The sequence below is a fragment of the Mugil cephalus genome, chromosome 1 (genome assembly GCF_022458985.1).
Source record: "Mugil cephalus isolate CIBA_MC_2020 chromosome 1, CIBA_Mcephalus_1.1, whole genome shotgun sequence".
NCBI lineage: Eukaryota > Metazoa > Chordata > Actinopteri > Mugiliformes > Mugilidae > Mugil > Mugil cephalus.
The window spans coordinates 108,323-125,948 of NC_061770.1; the positions used below are offsets into that span (position 1 = coordinate 108,323).

The 17,626-nt window shown below is 40.4% G+C and overlaps 1 protein-coding gene across 6 annotated transcripts in view; it reads right to left on the reverse strand.

Moving 5' to 3' along the window:
• The window catches only part of rtel1 (regulator of telomere elongation helicase 1), a 99,917-nt gene that overhangs the window by 52,731 nt on the left and 29,560 nt on the right, over window positions 1-17,626 (reverse strand). For 4 of the 6 annotated variants that reach the window (XM_047608782.1, XM_047608764.1, XM_047608753.1 and 1 more), the window contains 3 exons: window positions 9,767-9,827; window positions 8,551-8,626; window positions 8,188-8,272 (listed from right to left, as the gene is read on the reverse strand). In XM_047608782.1, coding sequence (XP_047464738.1) covers window positions 8,188-8,272; window positions 8,551-8,626; window positions 9,767-9,827 — 222 coding nt within the window. Of the gene's footprint in view, window positions 1-3,567; window positions 3,672-4,282; window positions 4,462-8,187; window positions 8,273-8,550; window positions 8,627-9,766; window positions 9,828-17,626 lie in introns of those variants that run through there. The other 2 variants (XM_047608791.1, XM_047608800.1) reach the window with 2 other exon arrangements.

Genomic DNA, 17,626 nt, shown 5'->3' on the forward strand with positions numbered 1-17,626 from the left:
TCTGGAGATAAAGCAGGGAAAATGTTAGCCCATTGATTAAAGTGTATAGAAAATAGACTATCCCAGCAATTAGAGTTGAGAATGGAATGTTACAATGTGATGCTGCCTCAATCAATCAATGAATCAATTAATGAATCTCAAAAATTATTACTCTAAACTCTGTTGTGCAGAGAGCTGTGATAACAATGCTGAAATGGACAGCTTCTTTAAAGGGCTTAATTTGCCGAAGGTCAGTCCAGCTGAAAGGGATGCACTTGACGCCCCTATATTGTTGTGATTTTCAAATAGGATGAGTGACAAGTGTATTGTTGAGTGACAAGTGTATTGTTCAGATCGACAATGCGAGTTCCTTTGCTGCTATTGTTTAACCAAATACTGGACTCCAAATCTATGCTCCCCTCTATGTGCAATGCTATTATCTCCCTGTTACCCAAACTAGGTAAAGACCCAGTTCAGTTGAGTAACTACTGTCCTTTAAGTTTATTAACCTGTGATTATAAGATTCTTGCTAAGACCTCATCACTCCGTCTGGAGAAGGTAGTTCCATCCATAATCCACCCAGACCAAGTAGGTTTTATCCTAGGTTGTCTTTCCTCAAACAACATGCGTAGGGTTTTTCAGATTATGTTACATGCTGGTTGCAGTAGCTCTTCAGTCATTCCAGCATCTTTAGATGCTGGAAAAGCTTTTGATAAGATATTATGGCCATATTTATTTTATACATTTAAAAAATGTGGTTTTGGTTTTCAATTCATAAATTGGGTGAAAGCTCTTTACTGCTCCCCATTCTCCTCTGTTAAAACCAATGGCTTAATCTCCAAGCCCTTTGCTCTCCAAAGAGGAGTAAGACAGGGCTGTCCTGTCAGTCCCTTGCTCTTTATTATTGCTTTTGAACCATTAGTGTGCACAATACGTTCCAGTGCTGATATGCGTGGTGTGGACCTCTCTGGATATAGTTTTAAATTGAATATGTATGCAGCTGATACAGTTGTGCTAAAAAGTTTACATACATCGGCAGAATTTCTGCTTTCTTGGCTTTCTTTTTTCAGAGAATATGAATGATAACACAAAAACCTTTTTTTTCACTCATGCTTGAGTGGTTGGGTGAAACCATTTATTGTCAAACGAATGTGTGTTCTCTTTTCAAATCATAATGACAACAGAAACTACCCAAATGACCCCGATCAAAAGTTCACATACCCTGGTGATTTTGGAAGTTGACACAAATGGGTTTGAATGGCCACGAAAGGTAACATCCTCACCTGTGATGTATTTGCCTGTAATCAGTGTGTGTGCATAAAAGCTGAGTGAGTTTCTGGGACGTCTCTGGATTCTGAGTCACGGGGAGAGCAAATTGTCAACGGATCTATGGGAAAAGGTAATTGAACTGTATAAAACAGGAAAGGGATACAAAAAGATATCCAAGCAATTGATAATGCCAGTCAGCTGTGTTCAAACTGTGATTAACAAATGGAAAATCAGGGGCTCTGTTAAAACCAAACCACAGTCAGTTAGACCAACAAAAATTTCGACCACAACTGCCAGGAAAATTGTTCAGGGTGCAAAGAAAAACCCACAAATAACATCAGCTGAAATACAGTACTCTCTGAAAACTAGCAGTGTGGTTGTTTCACGATGCACAATAGGGAGGCACTTCAAGAAAAATGGGCTGCATGGTCGAGTCGCCAGAAGAAAGCCATTACTGCGCAAATGCCACATAGTATCTCGCCTACAATACGCCAAACAGCACAGAGACATGCCTCAAAACTTCTGGAACAAGGTAACTTGGAGTTATGAGACCAAAATTGAACTTTTTGGCCACAACCATAAACGTTACATTTGGAGAGGTGTGAACAAGGCCTAAGATGAAAGCAACACCATTCCTACTGTAAAGCACAGAGGTGGATTGCTGATGTTTTGGGGAAGGTCTAGCTCCATCATATATGAAAGACCTCATAGTACCATACTGTCCCAACAGATCACTACTATCTCTAAGTGCAGGTCTGCTTGTGGTTCCTAGAGTTTCTAAAAGTAGAATGGGAGGTAGAGCCTTCAGCTATCAGGCTCCTCTCCTATGGAACCAGCTCCCAGTTTGGGTTCGGGAGGCAGACACAGTCTCTACGTTTAAGGTCAGGCTTAAGACTTTCCTTTTTAAAAAAGCTTATAGTTAGGGCTGGATTTAACCATCCCTTAGTTATGCTGCTATCGGCCTAGGCTGCAGGGGGATGATGCACTGAGGACATGTCCTCTCCTCTTTCTTCTAAGGCTCCTGTCCTCTAATATCTCATCATTCTATTTTCTGTCTCTTATAATTTACTAACCACTGTGTCTTACTCTCTCCCTTCCCCTCCCCCTCAATCTTCTTGTGAGGGTCTCTGGTCTGGAGTGCTGAATATCTGATCTGTGGAGTTCTAAGCTACATCTGCTGCTGTGGCCTCATCAACCAGCCCAATCTTCTTGATCTGGAGTGCTGTGTATCAGACCTGTGGAGCTCCATAAACTTCATCTGCCCCAATCATCATGGCTTCCTCCAGTTATCCACTCCTACCTGAATGAACAATTCACCAACCCGCCCAAGATTCCTGTTATACTCACAAACTGTCACAGATCATCAGCTATGTGTTATATTATTAGATCCTACATGTCTCCTTCAGCTTGATGTATGTATCTATGACAGAAGTTTGTTTATCTTGTTTCTCCTGCTCTTCTTTTCTCTCTATCTTCTCTGTTTCTACCCGGCTGGCCTTCGGCAGATGGGTCCCTCCATATGAGCTGGGTTCTGCTCAAGGTTTCTTCCTGTTAAAAGGGAGTTTTTCCTTGCCACCGTCGCCCTCAGGCTTGCTCTGGAGGTTGCAGGCTGGTTTTTGTGAAGCGTCTTGAGACGATTTGTATTGTTATTGGCGCTATATAAATAAAACTGAATTGAATTGAATTGAATTGATGTGTGAGCTACAAAGTTTAAAGAAAGATGAATGCAGCACGTTATCAGGAAATACTGGAGGCAAATTTGCACTCATCAGCCCGGAAGCTGCGCATGGGACATACTTGGAGCAGCAGGGCCACCATAAAAATACCGTAAAATAACGGAAAATTACTTATATATATACTTATACATTGTAATATGAATAATAATGCTTTAAGTTACAGAAAAGTGCTCATATTAGTTGGATTTAATGGCAGTATTTTATTTAAAAAGGCTGTATATGACTATATTAGATGTAATATAACAGTATACAACAATAATTTGATCTTTTCAAAACATGTCCAAAAATTTTTTTTTAAAAATTAGACCGAGCTGAACAAGAAACGCTACAATTTCCCATTCTACGTGACTGTAGCAGGTAACCATTATAACAGCAATATTCAAAAATCAATTCAATTAAAATGACTGGTTATCAAACAAAAAAACAAATAAAACAATAAAATATAACTGAACTGGTAATGAAAAAATTAAAATAAATAAATAAATAAAAATAGTTGAGTTACCAATTTACAGACAAGGAATCTATAACCTGGTCAAGTCACCATACATCCACAACATGGATTAGAAACTTTGTCAAACCTCACTGGAAATGAATCCATACTCTATCCAGACAGTTGACGAGGTCTGGTATCCATACTTTAACTACTTCTTGGCCATGGTGAAGTTGCAGTTTCTGAGCTGTAACCACCTGAAGAGAGCACAGAAAAAATTAGCTGTTATTAAATAATAACAGCTAAAAACAGTGAGGCAAGAGGCAGGACCAGGATAAAGGTGCAAGATACAGCCTTTTCCAACACCACAGCAGTCACACGAGTCCCGCTATAGATGACACCGTTGCTTTGGGACAGACAAGCTTGTGAGATCTTAACTTAACACTACAAAGAAAACACACACCAGACTGACAATACATGGGAACTAAATGAACAACATATTCTTGTGGGGAACTATTGCTACTCCTGGATACAAAAGTAATTGTTTTCTGTATATTGTGATAAAATATCCTTACCTAACATAATTCTATCCTCAGTAGCCATTGATATATTTCAAATTGTTCCTTTCTCAATATAATGCAGTACACCACCACTAAGACCCACTATGAAATCAATGATGAACAAGGTGTAGTGTGTAGTCATCACTTTTTTCAAAACATCAACAAAAATGTAGAGAAGAAGTATAATTCATAGTAGAACTGCTGTATTGGACTGCATTGATTAGAACAGGTGGAGCTAATCAGCACATTTTGACTATGCACATTTTTTTTAATGTAAAAGTTTATTCTGTACAAATTGAAACACATACTTGTCTTTTTGAGCAGTGACAGACGTTTCCTGGCTTCAACTGGTCTCAGGACACAAAGGAGGTGACTCAGGTAGCTCAGGTCCTCAACTCCTAAACATTGTAGATGCTCCAGCAAAGGCTCGGGGTCTCTCAGTTTAGGCACTGATTTGATGAAAGACAGAAGCGGACTCTCTGCATCCATGACTAGGAGGACGAGAAGGGATGAAAAATACTGTTACTGTCAGATTTTAATCTTTCAAACTCCAGGTGACTCAGAGTCAACAGTGCTATGCTTAAGTGAAATTACTCTTGTCCCACAAAGCTTGTACACATGCAAATGGTAATAATCTAGTTTCTGCTCAGGCTTCCAACATTTCATGCTCTGTCTTGCTTGTTTCACTTCGTACAATGCAAATGCTGGCATATAGGACACATCATGAGGTGTAACAATAAATTATACATGCTGGTCCTGCATCACAAACACAAGCCCAGTCTGTCTGAATTCAAGTGCCTCACCTTGGTTTAAACACAGAAAGAGTACCTTCTCGTACTGAGTGCCTTTCCACTGCACCTTGGTAGCTGCTCAACATTGGGTTCTTTGACTAAAGTTTCTCCTACTGTGGAGCGCACTGCTTCACTGTACAGTTCAGCATGGAAAGGAGTGGAGTTCTTAACCACCAGTTTATGCCATGAAATCAACTCTCACCACTTATCTGCAGAGAGAAATAAAAAAAAAATATGAATCATGAAATTTGCCAAAATCAAAATAAATGCTATTGGTTGTGAAATAGTCGACCTAAACTGTGTTAGCAGATCTCCCCTCAATAAACCAGAAGATGATTGTTATCTTATCCTTTACATATTTTTCAGTATTGAATTTCATACTGACCACTGATTAGTGTGGCACCAAAATTAAAATTTTAAAAACCTTGAAAAAGGCAAAGTAGGTCACACCTCCTATATTTGTGAGAGGCAAGAGGAAGATGAAAATATTAGTTTTAAGAAAGAGTAACTGGTTGAAATAAACCATTACCAAATGTCAGCATCATTTATAAAACATTTGTTCTCTCTTCTTTGGAAGAATATCCATTTAAAATGGCTTATTAGCAACACCTGCAAGTGGAGGAGTAGGAGCAGCCTGCGTGGAAAGAAGACTTTGACATTTTGACACGTTCCATAAAATCCAGCTTCCCATCCTAGCCAGAAATCATGCCATTTCAAGTCACACAGTAAAGGTTATGTCCAAAAAATTTGTGAAAATGTAGAAGAGGATTAATAATCAATTATTGTTCATTGTTGCAGCTCTAAACAAACGTTGTTCTTCTTTCTCTCACCCTGTGTCAGTTAGTTCACAAAAGCAAACGTAATGACTCACTGTTACATGATAAGCTAACGTTAGTGTAAATAAAATAAAAAGCGGTTGGTCTGGCTGACTACTAACGCTCATAGATATATATCTATGACTAACACTGGCAGACACCACGTAAAGACGACTCTGCCGCCGTTGCCGGCCATACTTTTGTCATCATAGTTAGCTAACATTTCAATTGACGACATGCTAGCGGATTGGTTTTACCGACTGAGTAAAGTCAGAGACATGGTGGTAAATAAAGCTAATACTACTCAGCTTCAGTTTGATACTTGCCTTCTGCATTCGTCCTTCCTCCAGCCTCGACATAAGCTGCTGTTTGCTCCAAGTTTCTGTCACCAAACGGGAACAGCTGCGTGGTGGTTGTTGACCTTGTTAAGCGTAACGTCAAAGACGGATGTTCAGTGGCCCAACAGCCAATGGCATGTCTTGTTGTTGTTTTTCTTCTTTTTCTTCTTCTTCTTCTTCTTCTCCAACCGTTTCTGTCGACCAATCCAAACGGGACCCGCGCTTTTCACAGTACGCACTCCGATGACATGTCTCGTTCACATTTTTTTCTTTTGTGTGTTTGTGCAGGGAGACGTTGCAGCAGTAAAATGTCTCCTGATTACACGTGTTTTGTTCAGACATGCTGTGAAATAATTCAAGACGTTGTGATTTAAACTGGATTGTGTGTGTGTGTGTGTGTGTGTGTGTGTATATATATGTGTGTTTTCACAGTTACAGTGATTTCATGTTATTGACATTTGACATGTAAAATCACAGTCTCTTCATGTAAATTAAATGGTATAAAATACAGAAACAATGTGTAAAATAAAAGTAAAATTCTGTTACATTCCTTTTTTTTTCTTTTTTCTTTTTTTACAGTGTTGGCTTCAGCAGATCAAAGTGAAGGTTCTGGAGTGGCCATTTCAGTCTCCTGACCGCAATATCATTGATCAGAAAAAAACCAAAAAAAAGGGCGAAGAGCGGTACATAAAATTAAAGAGCAAGAGAATAAAATCACAAAAGTGGGTTGGCAAGAGCAGCATATTGTATGCAATGGCAGGCCTGCTACCAGTAACAGAAGAGTGAGATGAATGGCAGTAAATATGAAATTATATATATAGATATATATGTGTGTGTAAACTAAAATAAAAATAGCAGATTCGGTACGGCAATAAATAATGTGAAGCAATTAAGAGTGACAAAGCGTAAATCTTGCACAAGTATAAAATTATTTATAGCACATTTAGAGTTCAGGAGGAGAATAACATTGGGAACAGAGGTTACTGTCCTCCTCTGGGTTTTACAGGCCGGACATCGGAACATGCGACCAGAATGCAGCAGCTCAAATGCTGGGATCAGGGCGTGCATCAGAGTCATTAAGAATTCAATGAGCCAGGCCGCTAGCCTGCTGCTCGTACACAGTGCTCAGGTGGCAAGCAGGAAGTCCAATAATCTTAGAACACACCTACACAATGTCGTGTAGGCAGTTACGGTCCTGTACAGTTATGGAATGATACCAGCAACATATGGAGAAAGCTAAAACACTTTCTATGAATGTGTAATAGAATGTCAGGAAGATGTTCTTAGATGAAAGTCTTAGGGACCCTGTGCCTTAACAACACAGAAGTGAACTACCCATGATGCACATAAAAAATAATCTTTTGCAGTGTAGTGATATTACGGTGAAGACCTTCCTTCCTACCGTTTTAGTCTTGCTTTCAAGTGAATTTTATTTTCCTTACAGTGTGGTTATTTGTTGAATTATTTATATACATATGTATATATACATATACATATATATATATACACACACACTATAACAACTGAATTTTACTTCTTAATTATTATTACCTTTTAATCTACTTTTATTCTATTTATTTAATATTTTATCTTTTTAGTGTGACTTAACTTATTTTATTACTTTTACCTTTTTATAAACATTTGAATTGAATTTTATTTATAGTAATATAAGCAATTTTTATTTCTCTAGTGTTTCCTCAACTTCAAGGTGGTGAGAGTGGGATAGCGTTTCCTCAGTGTTCTTACTGTGTTTTTAAATTTTTGTGTGTGTCTGCACGTGCTTCCAAGCATGCGTGTGTGTGTGTGTGGTCTCTTGGGTCTATTGTGTATAGTTTTTGTTTTCTTTTTACGTAAAGCAATTTGGTCTGCATCCTTTGTATGAAAAGTGATCTATAAATAAAGTTTGATTGATTGAATGATTGATTGGATGAACACAGTGAAGTTGATATTTTATGATTTTGTAAGATTTTGCATTTCATCTTAAATCTACTTTTTTAATGATATGCATTATATATTTTATTTATATCGTCGTACATGATGTTTTTTGTAATATGTATTTTTGCAATGTGCAACTTCAAGATCCTCTTTGCAAGAGTGGTGATTTCTTTTTTCACCTCACACACAAACACTGTGCTTGACCTATTCCCCACAGTTAAACTGACCATCCTCCAAACTGATGATAGGCAAAATTCTTTTAAATCGGGAAAAATAATTGCCATCTTGCCATCATCACTGGTAAAAATTTAAACACATATGTGAGTCAGCTCACCTTTGGATCCAGCAGGTAGTTGTATGGCATGAAAATGACATCTGCTTGCTGTTTCAGGGAACGGGTGAGGTAGTAAGGACAGACCCTACAGAAAAATATTCACATGTAAACAAACGGTCATTTTACCATCCCAGAAGGGGAACTAGGCTTTGACAAAAATGCTGCATTGTCAAGCAAAACAATCCATCCCTATCAGTGTTTTTCTGGTAAGGTGTTTGTGGTTGTTGTTAAGATGTTTATTTGGTGGCTGTGGTTTCCTGAGTTTTGCTAGATGACAGATTTCAACATTTTTACTGAAATACTTGCAGCTCTAAATACAAACATACACACACATATCATTTGCGAAACAGACTTAAATCTTACTTTTGTTTGTTGCCATATTTGACTAAATCTTCCACATCAAGGACAGAATTCACCAAGTCTTTGTCAGTGTTCTTCTCTAAAAGAAAAAATAGAACTTAATTCAGACTGGTTATCTTTATATTATTCCATTATAACGTGATAACTTGCTATCACATTGATAAGATGGCTATCAGACTTCTGGGATCAGTAAGTCACTAACAAAATGTTAAGACACAGACAACAATTGTGTCCTGTCGTAGTTAAATGTACAATGACCTACTAATGCAATGCATAATAGTTATCATGTGATGTAATATGGCATTACATCTGGCTTCTGTACATTTGTGTGTCTGTTTGCAAAAAACAAACAAAAAACACTTTGCAAGCAATTATAACGTGGGTCCAAGCATCCCCACTCCGCTAGGATCTAAAGCCATATAAACAACACAGGCAACCGCTCAATACAGACAATGCATGAAAGGGCTCAGGAGTGGGTCTTATGTTCAGAGCAAACACTACTAGTTTGTCAAATTTGAAAACAGCCTGAATGATACACTTTCCCTCCCAGACCACTCATATCAAACTGACCGCATGGATTGGATTTTTAGCAGTTTTTCTGAGCTGGAAGACATGCCACATACCCTACTAAATGTAGATCAGCCGATGCCCCGGGAAACACGTTTAGTATTAATGAAAGACACTCTTTTGTTGTTGACCCATGTCAATATATTTATTTTGTTTCATTTCCAGCACTACTGACTTGCATTAAATTGGCAACTTTGCACTGCCTGTGGTTTAATGCCCGCTGACTATTTTGGATACATAAGAGGTGTAATAACTCCTCATCTTCATCTTCTACTACCGCTTATCCTCACTAGAGTCACGGGTGTTGCTGGAGCCTATCCCAGCTATCATCGCGCTAGAGGCGGGGTACACCCCGGATAAGTCCCCAGTTTATCACAAGGCTAACACATAGACAAACAGCCGTTCGCAGTCACATCTAGGGTCAATTTAGGGTCGCCAATTAACCTGACAAGCATGTCTTGAGGTGGGAGGAACCCAGAGAAAACCCACGCAGACACAATGAGAACATGCAAACCCCATCCAGAAAGGCCCGAGCTGGACCTCGAACCTAGACCTTCTCAAGAACAAGAATAATAATCAGAAGAGAATCAATAGTAATATCACTATTTGTACCACTATTGGGACCTCTCATAATAATAATAAAAAGGATTACCTTCAAGATTATTGTAGTAGACACATGACCTGGTGGAAACCTTTCGTCGGCACATATGGACCTAGAGAACAGGGAATTCACAGTATCAATATAGAGAAATCTGTCTCGACAACTTGACATTATTACATTATTTACATTATTTCCAGAACCGATTCCTGAAACTCTACTGCATCTACACTATAACCCCAAAAGTATTCACACAGACTGCTTCTACAAACATTTGTAAAAGAATGCATCGCTCTCTGGAGTTCCAGAGTTGAGTTCCAGAGTGGTACTATGATAAGACTGTCACCCATGCAACAAGTCCAGTTATCATGTGGCCTTCAGATTAGGTCAAGATCAGTGCGCAGAGAGCTTCATGGAATAGGCTTCCATGGCTGAGTAGCTGCATCCACGGCATACATCAAGTGCAATGCAAAGTGTTGGATGCAGTGATGTAAAGCACTCCACCACTGGACTGGAGGTTAACACGTTAGGCAATCTGATGGACAAATTTGAGTTTGCCAGTAACCAGGAGAACAGTCCTTGTCTGCATGACTTGACTGCATTATGGAGGGGAACTATGAATGCTTCAGCATACCAGGAGATTTTGGACAATTCCACGCTCCCAACTTTGGGAAGCAAAGTCCATAAGGACATGAATGAGCGAGTTTGGTGAGGAAGAACTTAACTGCCCTCCAGAGAGTCCTGACCTCAGCTTCATAGAACCCAATATCTGGGAAGAATTAGATGAGAGTCGACAAACTGTGGCACAGTCTCTCTGGGCCCAACAAACACACACAGTTTGTCCATCTTCCTGCACCTCTTATGAAGTTCAACGGGAAACTCAGGCCTCGCTCCAGACATCAGGTGACACGGCCATCTAGTAAGGGAAATGCCCAACGAGGTGTCCATTATCAGAAATGTTCAGAAATGAATGGACGTCGTGGAGGCGTGAACTGTCCGATGCCTCTGCATCGACAGACGGAAGACAGTGGTGCATCAGCAGCCACCTCGGCGCCGGCTGACAGGGAGATGTAGATGGTGATCACAATGGCAGACATGAACTCCCTCTGCAAATAATGAGGACGCAACCCTGCAGCCAGAAGTTCCACATTTGGGGTAGAGAGACTTTCTTTCACGCGGATGTGTCCAGGGTTGCACCACTGCTCATTCGCTGTCCCACCTCCCTTCTTCTTACCGCTACAAATTACGTCTCTGTCCGCACACAGGTACAAACCCAGGTGTTGCGATGCTGCGGTCCGAGATGTGTGAGTGCAGCCATGTCTCCTCCTACACAATAAACTGCACTCACGGAATTCCCTCTGGTGTTGATCAGCGCCGCCAGTTCGTCCGTCTTGATCGCGAGAGCGAACATTCCACATGATGATCGCAGGAATCTACTCTTTTTGGCTTTCACCTTCTTTCCAGCCCTGCAACCATGGCGCCTCCTCCGTAACCCCTCCAGGATTACAGGCCTAGCTCCGGGCAGCAATACAGGTTTACAGAGTACTACCAGGTGTGTAAACAATGGCCATGCAGCTCTGTGCGTAACACTTACAAAGAGTAACGAAAGTACCAGTAGAAGTGAAAAAGTTGAGACACACAAAAACCACTGCCACAGAGTATTCCAGTGGCAGTTTGTTTTGTTATTTATACTTTACAAATTTTCAATAAAGTTCTTGGAGGAAAAAGGGAGCTACAGGAACATTAATGAAATGAAACATAAATGAAGCACCAAAATCTGTGTTGCTTTTCGATCTGGTTACTACTACATTATGGAGAGAGAAAGATAGAGACAGAGATTGAATAAGAGGGAGTGAGAGAGAGACACACAGACAGACATACATATATATACATACATATGTACATACACACTCACTGGCCACTTTATTAGGTACACCTGTCCAGTTGCTTGTTAACACAAATACAAGCACAAATGGTATGGTTGTTGGTGCCAGATGGGCTGGTCTGAATATTTCAGAAACTGCTGAGTACTGGGATTTTCACGCACAACCATCTCTAGGGTTTACAGAGAATGGTCCAAAAAAGAGAAAATATCCAATGAGCGGCAGTTGTGTGAAAGAAATGCCTTGTTGATATGAGAGGTCAGAGGAGAATGGGCAGACTGGTTTGAGATGATAAAAAGGCAACAGTAGCTCAACCACTCATAACAACCAAGACGGGTGCCACTCCTGTCAGCTAAGAACAGGAAACTGAGACTACAGCTCACACAGGCTCACCAATGGACAATGGACAATAGAAGATTGGGAAAATGTTGCTGATCTGTAGTATTTCTGTTGGCCAGGGAATGATCTGGTAGCCAATCGTGTGTAGGCCGAGGGTTCACCACCGCCAATTGTGACTTCTTCACCCGTGGTTACAGGAGAGCCAGATGAAAGTATTCAGAGGTGTTTACAGTCTGTGCAGTGACACGTGCCATGTCCAATGCTGAAGGAGGCCTTGACCAAATTAAAACAAATAATGGAGCAACATTCCTATGGAAGTTTTTCTGTGCCATCAGAGTTTCAAAAATTCAACCACATATAGACGTTGTTTGGACGCACATGAGTTAAGTCTTTTCAACGTCTTTTCAACTAGCTTTTGCTGGGTGGGATGGCTCCAAATTATGTTTGGGAATCCGGCAATGACTTGAATGACTTGTTGGGGATGTCTCTATGCAACTGGATGTAAACTGAGGCCAGAGATATGATTTCATCCATCACTGCAGCATGATTCTGCTTAGTGTCGGCTGTGAAATGCCGCATAAGTTTCCAAACTCGCATAAAAGTTCCGGTGGCCGAACATCCCAGGCTGGACAGGAGCTGGATGTGTACTGGGATGGCCTTGGTGTGGTTTGTGTCTCGCTCCAACAAGAATTTTAAATCACGGTGGAAATCCATCAGTATGTTTTTGGGAAAGTGCTGTTTAACAGATTAATGCTCAAGATAATAAATGGTACCTGTACTTCAACTTTTCTTTTCAGGTTATCCCATCACAACTGTCTTTTATAGCTTGTCACGCCATTTATTCAAAATGTCTGCTAAATTACTGATTGACATTTTTTATGATGGGAGACTGGCAATATGCTGCAATGTGTGAAGTTTGAGGCTGGTGAACACTGATTCTCTTAATGAGTTCTATGTGTAGTTCCACTGTTCTACCACTAGATTTTATGTGTATGTATGGTCAGAGCGTAAATGTACACATTTTTTCTATGCACCAGTACAAATTGATAAAATTCGATACTTTGCGGCGGAATGTGCTTATGCTCTCTTTACGCACACATACATGCACGGTTGATAAATGAGGCCCTGGACAGGACTTAAATGTTAACTAGTAAATATAGACTTATTGTGTTAACTTCACCGTACTGTGCCTCCCAATGTTTCTTCAAATTTGAAGCTAGACAGGAATTTGTCCCCAGCACAGACAGTACTGCGGAACTTTATATATTTATTTAGCTGAGACAAACTCAAAATAGTGGTGTACATCCAGCCAGAAAACGTGCATCTCTCCCTGTATTATTGATTACGTTTGTGTTGCTGCGTGATATGACACGAGTTGTCCTTAAATGGTAAATGGTAAATGGTCTTGCTCTTATATAGCGCTTTTCTACCTACTCAAAGGTACTCAAAGCGCTTTTTACAGTCAGAGACACATCCACCCATTCACTCACACAAGCACACACACATTCACACACCAGGGCCAGTTGCACTGGGAGTAACTGGGGGTTCAGTGTCTTGCTCAAGGACACTTCGGCATATGGATCGAACCGCTAACCCTTCGGTTCATGGACAATCCGCTCTACCTACTGAGCCATAGCCGCCCCTTATGCTGAAAACGTGATTTGTGGTATAAGTCACGTCACTTCCGAGACAATAGAATAGAATAGAATACATTACAATAGAATAGAATATTGTTTATTGTCATCATAAGAGGAAAGCAATAACATACCTTTTTACTCTGAAAATGTACAAAAAAAAATTAACACACAATGAGCAACTCAGTTACTCTGATTACTAAGTAGCGCGTTACAGGCATCACTGCGGAATTGCTCAGTTCAGACTGGCTTGTTGTTTGTAGCTGTGGAAGGTAAAGATGCTCACAATCAGTAACTAGCTAGTTTCTAACGCAGTTTTCAATAACGCCACTTCATTAAATTTTCAGTGTAGATACTGTTTAATACTTTCTGTCAATGTTCAACTGATAGAGTAATATCTATTACACAAATTCACAAACGCAGTAGTACTCTCCGAAGCTCCATCAGTCGTGTTGGTGGCCATGGCTGACCTGTCCTATGTGCTGGTGTAGCCTCATGACCAATGGAGCGTAACCTGATTGGCTAGACGTTGGATGAATAGAGACGGGGATCAATTGCTTCTCTCTGCTCACCCGGAAGTTAAGTCAAGCTTTTTCAGAGGTTGAAGGTTTTTGGTTGAAAATTGGAGGTTGAAGGTTTGTGGTTGAAAGTTGGAGGTTGAAGCTTAGAGGTTGAACTGTTTGAAGTTGAAATTTTGAGGGTGATTTTTTTATGTTAAATTTTATTAGGTTGAATTTTTTTATTGTTGAATTTTATGAGGTTTAACTTTTTTTAATGTTGATTATTTTTAAGTGAACTACATTTACCTAGCAATTTATATTCAAACTCTGATGGCACAGAAAAACTTCCATACATTCTCGGTGTCGTTTCCTGATGTTCTTTTGTCTGTTTCTCAAAGTGACTTAATAGCAGAACAGAGAGCAGATTCTTCTCTGACATCACTGTATGACATGGTTTTCACTGTTGCTGAAGGGAGGAGCGCTGCTAATGGTTAATGCTTGGTGCAGGATGGATTGTTGGTGAGGAAGTGGATGCCACATGGTGACAATTTTGTTGCCGATCTAATGTTGCAGGTTGTTGTCCCTTCTAAATTTCGCCCATGCCTCTCCATGATCACAGTGGGCATTTGGGAGTACACAAAAAATATGCGCATGTTCTACATGTCAACTAACTGGAAAATTCCAGTGACTGAATAACCATTTTAGCATCTGATTGTAGACTGTGTGGGCCCTCTACCTTATTCTAAATCAGGCAGTAAATTTAGAGGGACTTACTGACCGTCATGTGTTAAAGTTCAAGGTACCCAGCTGCCAATCCATTGCGAAGCATGCCTGCTAAGTTGGTGGTAAAGGCACTCATGCAGTTCATCTCCATTTTCAGCATACAAAAAGTAATAGAGTGACCAGGGCTCAATTTTTTCTTCTCAGTTGTTTGCTCAAGTGCTAAAGCAGTTAAGGGTTAAACATAATCCGGCCTTTCGCATACCATGCTCAGAGTCAAGGGGCCCTGGAAAGATTTCACCAGACTCTGAAGTCTCTGTTCCGTGGATATTGTGTCGAGTTGGACCAAGACTGGGAAGAGGAGCTTCCATGGTTGCTGTTAGCCGCTAGGGAGGGGGTGCAAGAGAGCAATGGTTTCAGCCCTAACAAACTTGTTTTCGGGCACACGGTGCATGGGCTGTTAACTTTGTTGCATAATCCTGTTGGGCTGTATGCAGCAGGAGAGTTAGCTAAGGAGAAGTTAGCCTCTGCACAGGTAAAAATTAAGCGCCTATATGACGGAAAAGCTGAGCAGCATCAGTTTAGTCCTAGTGATCGCATGCTAGCTTTGTTTCCTATGGTGACTTCTCCATTTCAAGCGGAATTCACTGGTCCTTTCACAACACAACATGCGGCAAGTTTCAGAGCAGAACTATTTGCTATCATTTGTTGTCATGTGTTGGGTTTTAAAGGGGTTAATAAGGCCTTCAGCCTGTGTATAACCTTGGGAAGAATCAAGAAGAATGTTACTTACACTATCTCACCATATAAGGAGTTGTTTATCGCTTTGTTACACCTTGCTCACAGATTAAGACACATCACACCCTGATATCTCACATGCTGGAAACCAGATAAAGCTAATTGGCTATACATAGAAATTCACTGACACATGAGAGGCAGTACTCCTCCCCAGGTGAACTGACCGAAGCCTCAGCGCTGAAATCAATATCTATTCTCTGTGTACCAAATAAATATCCAAAACGTGAGAAATTGTCACGTGATTTGTGCGTAAGTGAACTACCCTTTCCAAACGGTCTAAAGATCCTGGGCTGAAGGAGAGGAAAATATCCTCCTTTGATACATGTCAATCTGCTGAAACCGTACTATGAGCATGTGACACTATTTTCTGATTCTAGTGGCAAGGAGCAGGACTGGTTGGTTAGGTCAGTTTCAGTGGCTGCCACAGTGGCAGTGACGCTGTGTAACCTAGACTTTTTGTTTGGTCATCTGTCAGTTGAGAGGTGTGCTGAGTTGTCTACACTGATTACCAGTTATCCAAGGCTGTTTGGTGACACACAACCTATCCGCCAGCATTTTTTATCGGGTGTCTGAGGAAAAACGTAAGGTGATGGAGACGGAAATTAAGTACATGCTTGAGAATGGTATTGCAGAGCCCTCATTGTCTAGTTGGGCGTCCCCTTCCTTGTTGGTGGATAAGTCTGATAAGAGTCCTCGGTTTTGTACAGTTTATCGGAAAGTAAATGAGGTTACCAAGCCTGGTGAATGTCCACTGCCACGCAATGAAGATTGTGTGCATCAGATTGGTTCAGCTCAGTATGTTAGCAAATTTGATTTGCTGAAGGCTTTTCATTAGAGTTCATGCTGACTAAACTGCAACCCCATTGTTTTTATTTTGTTTTATCTATTTATTTTATTTTTTTTTTTTCCAAAAACACTCCATAAAACACGAAGACAGAATTACCACTGTCAAAATGATCAAAGGAGATTTCTGCTTTTACAACATCCTCTGGATTGTTTTCCTACAACATGAGTTTTGGACTGCGGAATGCACCTGAAACGTTTCAGCGATTAATGAATATTGATTGTGTTTGGGCTTGCAGGATGTGCCGTTTACTTGGATGACGTTGTGGTTTATAGCAATACCTGGGAGGAGCATTTGGTTCGTATCAGGAAGTTGTTTAACGTCAAGTGAAGCGTGTCTTACAGTAAATTTGACAAAGTGTGAGTTTGCTAAGGCTACTGTCACCTACCTTGGTAAAGTAGTGGGTCAGTGGAAAGTGTGGCTACTTTGCTATAGCAAAGTATCCTGTGCCTGTCAATAAAAAAAGAACTACAACGTTTTCTGGGTCTAGTGGGCTATTACCGCAGTTTCTGCAAAAACTTTTCAACTGTGGTAGCCCCTTTAATAGATACATTAAAAGGGAAAGGGAAGTACGTCTGGTCGCTGTCCTGTCAGCAAGCTTTTGAGAACATTAAATCTGTTCTGTGCTTTCCTACTGTTCTAGCTACTCTGTGGATGGTGCTGTATTGTCTCAAAGTGATGATAGTGGGGTCGAATGGCCTGTGACTTTTTACTCCAAGAAATTCAATTCCTTTCAGATTAACTATTCTGTCATCGAGAAGGAAACACTAGTACTCATTTGGGCATTGCAGCATATTGAAGTCTACATTGATTCTGGTAGCATCCCTTTGGTGGTTTATACGGACCACAATCCTATCGCCTTTTTGCATTACATTACCCAAACTGTAGATTGATGAGATGAGTTTTGTTCCTGCAGTCATACTGTCTGGATATCAGCCACATAAAAGGCTCTAGAAATGTTGTGGCAGATGCTTTGTCGAGAGCACCTGGTTCTTAGATTTACCTCTAATGTTTAATTTTTCTGGTCTCCTGTTTCTTTGCTGTTGCTTTTAAACTGCTTCTCCAGGCGCCAGAGTTGCTGGGTCACAGTGGGGTTTGCTTGGTGGAGAGCGATGTTCTACTAAGCGAGTCAGTATTATGCAAACACTTGACTGAGACTGTATTTAAGAAATTGTTGAACTGGAATATCTGAGGGT